Here is a 13447-nt window from a genome sequence, read left to right on the forward strand (position 1 = left end):
AATCTAAAAACTCCTCGCAGAAGTTTTGTGTTCAAGCTATTTTGGGGTTCTTTCAATCAGAATTTGAGAAAGGATTGCGTCCAAATACCTTGTCCATATATCAGCATTAAGTTCTGTGTTTGATACAAAAAATTGCGGATCATCCGTGGGTCATCCGTTTGACAATCGCCCCCTTTGAACCATTGTCGAAAGCTTCTCTAAAGTAAAAAAAAAAAAACATTTGTTAAAAACCCTAATTTTAGTGCCAATTACCTCGGCACGTAGGGTAAGCGAGATTCAGGCTCTAAAAATGGTTGAGCCATTTTTATTTCCGTTTTTCCTGACAGCGTCGTTTTCAGATTGGATGATTCCTTCCTTCCTAAAGTCGCATCCAATTTCCATAGACAGGAGGAAATTATAGTCCCATCATTCTGTTCAGATCCGAAAATAGAAGTAGAAGAAAGTTTCACAAACTAGACGTGCCTAGGGCCATCTTGTTCTATCTAGAGACCACAAAACCGTTCAGAAAATCAAGTTACTTGTTTGTACAATTCCTAGGGGCGCATGAAGGTCATAAAGCCACAAAGAATTCTCTATCCAGATGGATAAGAATTGCTATATCTGAGTCCTATAAATCCTTGGGAGTTCCTCCACCAAAGACTTTGACGGCCCACTCTAAAAAATCCATCTCAACAATCTGGGCTGAGAAAGCAAACGCATCCTTAGAACAAATCTGTAGGGCGGCAACATGGTCAAGCCCTCATACGTTTACCAAACATTATAGGGTGGATACTAGGGCACGTCAGGAGCTTTCCTTTGGTAGAAAGGTTTTGCAGGCCATAGTCCTTCCCTAATTAAAATGTATCTCAGGGTATGCAGTCATGGAGGATGAAAGGGAAAAACCACATTACTTACCGGTAAGTTCCTTTTCATTAATCCTCCATGACGGCATGGGGTCCCCCCCCAAAAAATATATATATATATTTGTGTATGTGTTGGATATGTGTGTAGGAGGAGGTAAATGTTGGTGTGAATGGGAAAAAAAAAGACTCTAGGCTGTCAGTTCAGAAGGATACTGAGGAGATGCCAGAGGAGGGTCAAATTTATTCTTCCTGTCCCTACCTGGATGGAGGTAGGTCATCTCTCATGGTATGCCGTCATCCATTGTGCTCATTTTGCAACCATTTTTGTTAGTTCCATCATAGATTTGTTATTTTAGACATGAGAAAAAACTCTCTTGACCAAAATAAAGGACGAGTTAACCCTAAATAAGACCAGATAATAGGTGGAGGTTTACCTTAACCTGTCCACATAATTTAACATGGTAAATATAAATCTGTACACTTGTTTACAGCATATACTGGACATTATTTTAGAGATTTAAATATGGTTGCATTTTGGAATTTAAACCATTCAAGAAGCCAACTTCACTTTTTTCTTATAGGACTCAACAATAAGAATCTTTTTAGGTCCCAGCAACAAACGTCTTAAATTCACATGAAAAATGTGTGTAACAGAGGACCGTTTTCCCCATGCATAGTTATAAATATAGAATGGATTGGGTGAATATCTTGCTGTCTATGGCCAGCATAGTGTTGGTATATATTTATGAACTATATGTAATTAATACAATATATCTTTATTTACCCCTCAGAAAATGATCCACAGCCTCTTTCTGATCAATGGTTCTGGTGACATTTTCTTAGAAAAGCATTGGAAAAGTGTTGTGAGCCGCTCAGTCTGTGACTACTTCTTTGAAGCTCAGGAAAAAGCAGCAGATGTGGAGAATGTGCCCCCAGTCATTCCAACTCCACACCACTATCTTATCAGCATTTACCGAGAAAAAATATTCTTTGTGGCAGTAATTCAGAGTGAAGTGACGCCACTTTTCGTCATTGAATTCCTGCATCGTGTTGCTGACACATTTCAGGTAATCATTTAAAAAAAATATCTGTTTAGGCAGTGTTCTCGGTCTCCTTAAACAGACCAGCTGTGTATGGAGATTTATTGGAAGTTTTCCATGGGAAACTAATATGCAAAGAGGTATCTCCCAAGGAAAGATAACTATCTCACTTTCCTTGGAAGATACTTTGCATAAGAAATATGTGTTTGCCCTAATTTACACCAGAAATTGCTGTAAAATGTAAGAAAAAAAAATTCCTTTAATTTGCCTCCTCATGACACCCAGCACATTGATACCTCTTTGTATGACTTCTTTTATTGATTTTTAAAGAATTCTGCTGTCTTAAAAAAAAATTATATGCTAGTCGGAGAACCCCTTTTAAACCTGTGCATTCTGAGCACAAATTTGTGAGGAGTTTAACATCATTTGCAGGAGGCAACCAGAAGGTACATTGCTGTGAACAGGATTTGTAAGTTTCACAAAAAATGTATTCTTAAAAGGGTTTTCTGGCATTATTGTGGTTTTTAATATGTTCATGTAGTTGCTTATTGTTTTTTCAATTTGGACTCTCCTGACCTGTTTTCACCATGTGAATAATAATCTAAGTGCATCATATGTACAAGGGGATGTAACACTGGGGTGTCACTAAGTTATATAGAAGGATTTGGATGTCCTTGTAGATCATAGATTAAATAACAGCATACAATGTCAATCAACTGCTTCTAAGGCTACCAGGATATTATCATGTATTTACAAAGCTATACAAAGCTTTGGTGCGACCTGCTCTGGAATAGGCAGTTCAATTCTGGGCACCACTCCATGCAAAGAATGCTATGGAGCTGGAAAAAGTACAAAGAATAGCAGCTAAACTGATAAGTGGCATGGAGGGTCTTAGTTATGAGGAAACATTTAAGGGGTTGTCCAAGATTGTGATATTGATGAATTATCCTCAGGATTGATCATCAATATCAGATTTGCAGGGTTTAGACAAGCTTAACCCCCGCAGATCAGCTGTTTGAGAAGGCCTCATTGCAGCTTACCAAGCACAGCACCATTCCATGTAAATAGTGGCTATGCTAGGTTTCGCAGCTCAGCCCCAGTCACTTTAATGGGACTAAGCTGCTCTTAGGCCACGTGACTGTTATGTGACTGGCCTAGTAAGAGGCCGTGGTGCTACAGCCTCTTCTAACAGCTGATCAGTGAGGTGCCACGAGTCAGAACCCTGCTGATCTGATATTAACCACCTCCGGACCGCCTAACGCACATGTGCGTTCCGGAGGTGGCAGCCCTGCGCACAGTCACGCATATATGCGTCATCTCGCGAGACGCGAGATTTCCTGTGAACGCGCGCACACAGGCGCGCGCGCTCACAGGAACGGAAGGTAAGTGAGTGGATCTCCAGCATGCCAGCGGCGATCGTTCGCTGGCAGGCTGGAGATCTGATTTTTTTTAACCCCTAACAGGTATATTAGACGCTGTTTTGATAACAGCGTCTAATATACCTGCTCCCTGGTCCTCTGGTGGTCCCTTTTGTTAGGATCGACCACCAGAGGACTCGGGTAGCTCAGTACAGTCGCACCAAACACCACACTACACTACACCCCCCCCCCCCCCCCCGTCACTTATTAACCCCTTATAAACCCCTGATCACCCATGATCACCCCATATAAACTCCCTGATCACCCCCCTGTCATTGATCACCCCGCTGTCATTGATCACCCCCCTGTCAGGCTCCGTTCAGACGTCCGTATGATTTTTACGGATACATGGATCGGATCCGCAAAACGCATACGGACGTCTGAATGGAGCCTTACAGGGGGGTGATCAATGACAAGTGGGTGATCACGCATATAGACTTCCTGATCACTTCCCTGTCATTGATCACCCCTCTGTCATTGATCACCCCCCTGTAAGGCTCCATTCAGACATCCGCATGATTTTTACGGATCCACTGATACATGGATCGGATCCGCAAAACACATGCGGACGTCTGAATGGAGCCTTACAGGGGGGTGATCAATGACAGGGGGTTGATCACCCCATATAGACTCCCTGATCACCCCCCTGTCATTGATCACCCCCCTGTAAGGCTCCATTCAGACGTCCGCATGTGTTTTGCGGATCCGATCCATGTATCCGTGGATCCGTAAAAAATCATACGGACGTCTGAATGGAGCCTTACAGGGGGGTGATCAGGGAGTCTATATGGGTGATCACCCCTCTGTCATTGATCACCCCCCCTGTAAGGCTCCATTCAGACGTCCGCATGTGTTTTGCGGATCCGATCCATGTACCCATGGATCCGTAAAAATCATACAGACGTCTGAATGGAGCCTTACCAGGGGGGTGATCAGTGACAGGGGGGTGATCAGGGAGTCTATATGGGTGATCACCCCCCTGTCATTGATCACCCCCCTGTCATTGATCACTCCCCCTGTAAGGCTCCATTCAGACATTTTTTTGGCCCAAGTTAGCGGAAATTTTTTGTTTGTTTTTGTTTTTTCTTACATAGTCTCATATTCCATACACATAACTTGTGTCAAAAAATAAAATCTCACATGAACTCACCATACCCCTCACGGAATCCAAATGCGTAAACATTTTTAGACATTTATATTCCAGACTTCTTCTCACGCTTTAGGGCCCCTAAAAAGCCAGGGCAGTATAAATACCCCACATGTGACCCCATTTCGGAAAGAAGACACCCCAAGGTATTCCGTGAGGGGCATATTGAGTCCATGAAAGATTGAAATTTTTGTCCTAAGTTAGCGGAAAGTGAGACTTTGTGAGAAAAAAACAAAAAAAATCTATTTCCGCTAACTTATGCAAAAAAATAAAAATTTCTAGGAACTCGCCAGGCCCCTCATTGAATACCTTGGGGTGTCTTCTTTCCAAAGTGGGGTCACATGTGGGGTATTTATACTGCCCTGGCTTTTTAGGGGCCCGAAAGTGTGAGAAGAAGTTTGGGATCCAAATGTCTAAAAATGCCCTCCTAAAAGGAATTTGGGCACCTTTGCGCATCTAGGCTGCAAAAAAGTGTCACACATCTGGTATCGCCGTACTCAGGAGAAGTTGGGCAATGTGTTTTGGGGTGTCATTTTACATATACCCATGCTGGGTGAGAAAAATATCTTGGTTAAATGCCAACTTTGTATAAAAAAAATGGGAAAAGTTGTCTTTTGCCAAGATATTTCTCTCACCCAGCATGGGTATATGTAAAATGACACCCCAAAACACATTCCCCAACTTCTCCTGAGTACGGCGATACCAGATGTGTGACACTTTTTTGATGCCAAGGTGGGCAAAGGGGCACATATTCCAAAGTGCACCTTTCGGATTTCACCGGTCATTTTTTACAGATTTTGATTGCAAAGTACTTCTCACACATTTGGGCCCCTAAATTGCCAGGGCAGTATAACTACGCCACAAGTGACCCCATTTTGGAAAGAAGACACCCCAAGGTATTCCGTGAGGGGCATGGCGAGTTCCTAGAATTTTTTATTTTTTGTCGCAAGTTAGTGGAATATGAGACTTTGTAAGGAAAAAAGAGAGAAAAAAAAATCATCATTTTCCGCTAACTTGTGACAAAAAAAAAAAATTCTAGGAACTCGCCATGCCCCTCACGGAATACCTTAGGGTGTCTTCTTTCCAAAATGGGGTCACTTGTGGCGTAGTTATACTGCCCTGGCAATTTAGGGGCCCAAATGTGTGAGAAGTACTTTGCAATCAAAATGTGTAAAAAATGGCCTGCAAAATCCGAAAGGTGCACTTTGGAATATGTGCCCCTTTGCCCACCTTGGCAGCAAAAAAGTGTGACACATCTGGTATCGCCGTACTCAGGAGAAGTTGGGGAATGTGTTTTGGGGTGTCATTTTACATATACCCATGCTGGGTGAGAAAAATATCTTGGTCAAATGCCAACTTTGTATAAAAAAATGGGCAAAGTTGTCTTTTGCCAAGATATTTCTCTCACCCAGCATGGGTATATGTAAAATGACACCCCAAAACACATTCCCCAACTTCTCCTGAGTACGGCGATACCAGATGTGTGACACTTTTTTGCTGCCAAGGTGGGCAAAGGGGCACATATTTCAAAGTGCACCTTTTCGGATTTCACCGGTCATTTTTTACACATTTTGATTGCAAAGTTCTTCTCACACATTAGGGCCCCTAAATTGCCAGGGCAGTATAACTACGCCACAAGTGACCCCATTTTGGAAAGAAGACACCCCAAGGTATTCTGTGAGGGGCACAGCGAGTTCCTAGAATTTTTTATTTTTTGTCCCAAGTTAGTGGAATATGGAACTTTGTAAGAAAAAAAAAAAAAAAGAAAAAATCATCATCATTTTCCGCTAACTTGTGACAAAAAATAAAAAGTTCTATGAACTCACTATGCCCATCAGCGAATACCTTAGGGTGTCTACTTTCCGAAATGGGGTCATTTGTGGGGTTTTTCTACTGTTTGGGCATTGTAGATCCTCAGGAATCATGACAGGTGCTCAGAAAATCAGAGCCGTTTCAAAAAGCGGAAATTCACATTTTTGCACCATAGTGTGTAAACGCTATAACTTTTACCCAAACCATTTTTTTTTTTGCCCAAACATTTTTTTTTTTTATCAAAGACATGTAGAACAATAAATTTGGCGAAAAATGTATATATGGATGTCGTTTTTTTTGCAAAATTTTACAGCTGAAAGTGAAAAATGTTATTTTTTTGCAAAAAATCGTTACATTTTGATTAATAACAAAAAAAAGTTAAAATGTCAGCAGCAATAAAATACCACCAAATGAAAGCTCTATTAGTGAGAAGAAAAGGAGGTAAAATTCATTTGGGTGGTAAGTGTCATGGCCGAGCGATAAACGGTGAAAGGAGTGTAGTGCCGAAGTGTAAAAAGTGGCCTGGTCATGAAGGGGGTTTCACCTAGCGGGGCTGAGGTGGTTAATGGCATATGTTGAGGATAGGTCATCAATATCAAAATCTCGGACAACCCCTTTAAATGTATTCAGTTTTGAGAAGAGGCATATAAAAACGAGGACTTGGTTATCCTATAAAAATGGACCATATAAATAATATGGTGAAAAGCTGTTTCATGTAAAAATCCACTTAAAAGACAAGAGGGCACTGCCTCCGACTGGAGAAGAAAAAGCTTATTCTCCAGAGCAGCTACTCTTCATCACCATGAGGACAAGGTAATGGCAGGAACATTGAACGGTTTTAAAAATGCTTAGATTAAGTTTTAGATTTGGAAAACATTAGTAGATTTTATTTTTTTCCACACCCCTTTTCTTAATTCACATCACCACACGTCCCTTGGTTGATCTTTTTTCAGCTGTACCATGTTGGTTACAATGGTGTCCTAATCACCTCTATTCTGAAAAGTCTCTTCCACCAAAACTTTGGTTTATTCGATTTCTTCATATGAATAGTAAATGTCTTTTTCATCATGAGTTTCCTCCACTGAGCTTTCTGTTCATATAAAATTCATTTAATTGTCTGGCAGGATTACTTTGGAGAATGCTCTGAGAACTGTCTGAAAGACAATGTGGTCGTTGTATATGAGCTACTGGAAGAAATGCTGGATAATGGATTTCCTCTGGCAACGGAGTCTAATATTCTGAAGGAATTGATCAAGCCCCCTACAATCCTGAGATCTGTAGTGAACTCCCTCACAGGTCTGTCCGATCCAGCACTTAGGATTGCACACAGGGAAGGGTCATTTTCTATCTTCATAACATATTAGTAAAAGACTTTTGGGGAGATTAATCAGACTGGTGTAAAGGAAAACTGGCTTAGTTGTCCATAGCAACCAGATTCCACCTTACATTTTTCACAAGTCTTTTGGACCTAAGCTAGTTTTAATCTCCCCCTTTTATTAATCTCCCCCTTTTATATTTATTTCTTCTGTTATTTAGATTGTATCTTACACTTGGATCCAGAAAACAATATGGTACTGCCATTCCTATTTCTAAAGCCATAAATCTAACAGATATGTTAAATAGCCTTTCCTTCATAAAGTATTAAAAGTATTAAAGTATAAAAGTATTCACTTACATAAACTGAAGATAGAGGGTGTGAACGGGATGTGTATAAAGGCTAAAGGTAAATTGTGACTAAGCAGAATGTTCTTTCTAGAGCAGGTGCTGTTTCTACATGGAGAAATGATTGCCAGTGAAGCATGTACCGTATACTACACGTCCAGACTGACAATTCAGCAGTTTTTTTTTCCTGGCACAAATCTTTTAATTGCTCTTTTGCTGAAATAGCAATTTCCTTTTTTTTTTTTTTCACTACTAGAGTTGAGCGAACACTTGGATGTTCGGGTTCAAGAAGTTCGGCCGAACTTCCCGGAAATGTTAGGGTTCGGGATCCGAACTCGACCCGAACTTCGCCCCGAACCCCAACCCCATTGAAGTCCATGGGGACCCGAACTTTTCGGCACTAAAAAGGCTGTAAAACAGCCCAGGAAAGGGCTAGAGAGCTGCAAAAGGCAGCAAAATGTAGGTAAATCCCCTGCAAACAAATGTGGATAGGGAAATGAATAAAAAAATAATAATAATTAACCAATATCCATTTGAGAGAGGTCCCATAGCAGAGAATCAGCCTTCATGTCACCCAACACTGGAACAGGCCACTGTCAGATATTTTTAGGCCCTGGCACCCAGACAGAGGAGAGAGGTCCCATAGCAGAGATTCAGGCTTCATTAGACATTAGCTGTGGACAGGCGGCTGCGTTTGTAATGATGCTCCCTGCCGCGCTGAATACACGTTCAGACAAAACGCTGGCCGCCGGGCAGGCCAGCACCTCCAAGGCATAAAAGGCTAGCTCTGGCCACGTGGACAATTTAGAGACCCAGAAGTTGAATGGGGCCGAACCATCAGTCAGTACATGGAGGGGTGTGCACACGTACTGTTCCACCATGTTAATGAAATGTTGCCTCCTGCTAACACGTTCCGTATCAGGTGGTGGTGCAGTTAGCTGTGGAGTGTTGACAATTTTTTTCCACATCTCTGCCATGCTAACCCTGCCCTCAGAGGAGCTGGCCGTGACACAGCTGCGTTGGCGACCTCTTGCTCCTCCTCTGCCTTCGCCTTTGGCTTCCACTTGTTCCCCTGTGACATTTGGGAATGCTCTCAGTAGCGCGTCTACCAACGTTCGCTTGTACTCGTGCATATTCCCATCACGCTCTAGTGCAGGAAGTAAGTTGGGCATATTGTCTTTGTACCTGGGATCCAGCAGGGTGGCAACCCAGTAGTCCGTACACGTTAAAATGTGTGCAACTCTGCTGTCGTTTCGCAGGCACTGCAGCATGTAGTCGCTCATGTGTGCCAGGCTGCCCTGAGGTAAGGACAAGCTGTCCTCTGTGGGAGGCGTGTCGTCATTGTCCTGCGTTTTCCCCCAGCCACGCACCAGTGATGGGCCCGAGCTGCGTTGGGTGCCACCCCGCTGTAAACCTGCTTCATCCTCCTTATCTTCGTCCTCCAGTAGTGGGCCCTGTCTGGCCACATTTGTATCTGGCCTCTGCTGTTGCAAAAAAACTCTCTCTGAGTCACTTCTAAGAGACTGGCCTGAAAGTGCTAAAAATGACCCCTCTTCCGCCTTCTCCTCCTCCTGGGCCACCTCCTCTTCCATCATCGCCCTAAGTGTTTTCTCAAGGAGACATAGAAGTGGTATTGTAACGCTGATAACGGCGTCATCGCCACTGGCCATGTTGGTGGAGTACTCGAAACAGCGCAACAGGGCACACAGGTCTCGCATGGAGGCCCAGTCATTGGTGGTGAAGTGGTGCTGTTCCGCAGTGCGACTGACCCGTGCGTGCTGCAGCTGAAACTCCACTATGGCCTGCTGCTGCTCGCAGAGTCTGTCCAGCTTGTGCAAGGTGGAGTTCAACCTGGTGGGCACGTCTCATATGAGGCGGTGAGCGGGAAGGCCGAAGTTACACTGTAGCGCAGACAGGCGAGCAGCGGCAGGATGTGAACGCCGGAAGCGCGCACAGACGGCCCGCACTTTATGCAGCAGCTCTGACATGTCGGGGTAGTTGTGAATGAACTTCTGCACCACCATATTCAGCACATGCGCCAGGCAAGGGATGTGCGTCAAACCGGCTAGTCCCAGAGCTGCGACGAGATTTCGCCCATTATCGCACACCACCAGGCCGGGCTTGAGGCTCACCGGTAGCAACCACTCGATGGTCTGTTGTTCAATACCCCGCCACAACTCCTGCGCGGTGTGGGGCCTGTCCCCCAAACATATGAGTTTCAGAATGGCCTGCTGACTTTTACCCTGGGCTGTGCTGAAGTTGGTGGTGAAGATGTGTGGCTGACTGGATGAGCAGGTGGAAGAAGAGGAGGAGGAAGTTTGGCAGCAGCAGGACGTGCGCCAAACAGCTCTCCGCCTGGGGCCCAGCCGCCACTACATTTACCCAGTGTGCAGTTAGGGAGATATAGCGTCCCTGGCCGTGCTTACTGGTCCACGTTTCTGTGGTTAGGTGGACCTTGCCACAGATGGCATTGCACAGTGCACACTTGATTTTATCGGATACTTGGTTGGGCAGGGAAGGCACGGCTCACTTGGAGAAGTAGTGGCGGCTGGGAACAAGCGACATGAGCTGTTTGAAGCTGTCTGTGTCAACCAGCCTGAATGACAGCATTTCATAGTCCAGTAGTTTAGAAATGCTGGCATTCAGGGCCAGGGATCGAGGGTGGCTAGGTGGGAATTTACGCTTTCTCTCAAATGTTTGTGAGATGGAGAGCTGAACGCTGCCGTGTGACATGCTTGGTGACGGAAATTTTGGTGTTGGTTGTACATCCTCTGTTTGCTGGGCTGCAGGTGCCAACGTTCCTCCAGAGGCGGAGGAAGAGGCCGAGGTGGCAGCAGCAGAAGAGGTAGCAGGGGAGTCTGAGTGAGTTCCTTGTTTTTAAGGTGTTTCCTCCACTGCAGTTCATGCTTTGCATGCAAGTGCCTGGTCATGCAGGTTGTGCTAAGGTTCAGAACGTTAATGCCTCGCTTCAGGCTCTGATGGCACAGCGTGCAAACTACTCGGGTCTTGTCGTCAGCATATTGTTTGAAGAACTGCCACGCCAGGGAACTCCTTGAAGCTGCCTTTGAAGTGCTCGGTCCCAGATGGCGATGGCCAGTAGCAGGCGGACTCTCTTGGCGGCAGGTGTTCTGCTTTTGCCCACTGCTCCATCTTTTGCTACGCTTTTGGCTCAGTCTCACCACTGCCTCTTCCTCCGAACTCTGAAAGTCAGTGGCACGACCTTCATTCCATGTGGGGTCTAGGACCTCATCGTCCCCTGCATCGTCTTCCTCCCTGACCTCTTCAAAATAATAGCAGTGTGGAGTTCAATTAGTGAAGTCATTCAATCTTTGAAAAACAGGTGGCAATTATTGCCCTTATTTAAGGAAGGAAGGCAGCAAATGTTGTACATGCTGGTTACAGTGCATTTCTCTCTGAAATTCTGAGGAAAATTGGTCATTTCAGACATTGTTCAGAAGAACAGCGATTCTTTGATTAAAAAGTTTATTGGAGAGGGCAAAACATATAAAGAAGTGCAGAAAATAATAGGCTGCTCAGCTAAAATGATCGTAAATGCTTTAAAATGGCAAACCTGAAAGATGTGTAAGAAAGCGAAAAACTACCATTCAAATGGATAGAAGAATAGCCAAAATGGCAAGGACTCAGCCAACAATCAGCTCCAGGAAAATCTAAAAAAAAACTGTGGTTATACAACTAATTATTAGTTAAGTGATTTAAAGGAAAGCAAAATCTTCAAACATTTTTCAGTTTATATAGTGAATTTTTTATTTTTTTTGTTTTTAGAGGAACAACACAAATTTGATATATTTTTCCTAATGTTTTGATTTGGAATAGAATGTGTAGTGTTCCCAATGCATTTTTGTGGCCGGAAATAGAAGCTATTATAAGGATTTTGAGCTTTATTCACTTTTTTGAAAACACACTGCTATTATTTTGAACACAACTGTATAAGGCATGCTATACATTGGGAAAGCATTTAGAATTGTACTTGTTATAATACTCAAAAGAGGGGTTATGTCTTCATGTAATTTCTGTTATGTTAAAGGGAGTAGCAATATGGGGGAAACTCTGCCAACTGGACAGCTCTCAAATATACCCTGGAGAAGAGCAGGAGTGAAATACACCAACAATGAGGCCTATTTTGATGTAATTGAAGAAGTGGATGCAATCATAGACAAGTCAGGTAATACAAATTGTATAAACATTTTACAAGGGTTCTGTAGAAATACAAAAAAAATTAAATAAACATGCCAGCAGTAATGCCATAATTACCTTTAATTTGCAATAAGTATTCTTCATGTCTAGAGTATTCCCACAGTTGATAATTAAAATGGCCAGTGTCCGAAACCTGTGCTATAAAGTTAATAACACTGGTTAATAGGGGTGCACCGAAATGAAAATTCTGGTCCGAAACCGAAAATTCAGGATGCCCTTGACCGAAAACCGAAACTGCCTTTTTGCCCAAATACTTTGAAAATACTTTTTTTAAATAAAAAAAAAGGAAAGTGAATTAAAATATAAAGTTAAACAGATACATATATATTATACACACAATGCCACCCAAAGTGGTTATTTTAAAAAAAATGTCACTCTCCCCCCCCCTCCTCCCTCCCTTGTCACTCTCCCCCTCCTCCCTCCCTTGTCACTCTCCCCCTCCTCCCTCCCTTGTCACTCTCCCCCTCCTCCCTCCCTTGTCACTCTCCCCCTCCTCCCTCCCTTGTCACTCTCCCCCTCCTCCCTCCCTTGTCACTCTCCCCCTCCTCCCTCCCTTGTCACTCTCATTTCCCCCCCTCCCTTGTCACTCTTATTCTACCCCCCCTCCCTTGTCACTCTCATTCTGACCCCCTCCCTTGTCACTCATTTTACACCCCCCCCCCTTGTCACTCTCATTTTACACACCCCCTTGTCACTCTCATTTTACACCCCCCCTCCCCCTCCCTTGTCACCTCTAGTGTAGCGTGGCCAAGCTCTGTTCGGTCCACGGTACAGGAGCATTTGTTTCTTGTACCCGGCCGGACTGAAAGGAAGTGCACACTAAGTGAGCACTTCCTGTCAGTCCGGCCGGGTACAGGAAACAAAAGCTCCTGTACCGCGGAACGAACAGAGCTCGGCCACGCTACACTAACAACAGCACTAGCACAGAGCAAACAATAGGGGTGCGCCGGAATTTCGGTGCACCCTTACTGGTTAAAGAGCTACTCGATTCTTGAGTGTATGGTTGTGGGGTGCTTAAAGACTCTGGGACAATTTTTTTTTTTTTTTTTTATTATTGCATTTTATTTATTTTGGGCTATTTTTTTTTTTTAATTTGGTCTTTATTGAAAACAATTTCAGTAGCCTGGCTTCTACAGCTTCCAGTTTCACTGTGTCTGCAGACCACTGCTTCTCCTCTTTAGAGAGCTGCTCTGACATCTGTAATCTGTAGCCCTTTTCTTTACTTTCCTAACAGCTCATAAACAATTAAGCTAAATTATCATCAAACTGGTAGGATTTCTACTTAAAGGGGTTCTGCACTTTGTTTAAACT

At 43.7% G+C, this 13447-nt stretch overlaps 1 protein-coding gene across 1 annotated transcript in view; it reads left to right on the forward strand.

Annotated features, from left to right (window-relative positions):
- The window catches only part of AP3M1 (adaptor related protein complex 3 subunit mu 1), a 51178-nt gene that overhangs the window by 11094 nt on the left and 26637 nt on the right, over positions 1–13447 (forward strand). Inside the window, exons 2-4 of the mRNA XM_044298226.1 lie at positions 1634–1909; positions 7384–7555; positions 11967–12104. Of these exons, the coding sequence (XP_044154161.1) occupies positions 1637–1909; positions 7384–7555; positions 11967–12104 (583 nt within the window). The 5' untranslated portion in view covers positions 1634–1636. The remainder of the gene's footprint in view (positions 1–1633; positions 1910–7383; positions 7556–11966; positions 12105–13447) is intronic.

The sequence above is a fragment of the Bufo gargarizans genome, chromosome 6 (genome assembly GCF_014858855.1).
Source record: "Bufo gargarizans isolate SCDJY-AF-19 chromosome 6, ASM1485885v1, whole genome shotgun sequence".
NCBI lineage: Eukaryota > Metazoa > Chordata > Amphibia > Anura > Bufonidae > Bufo > Bufo gargarizans.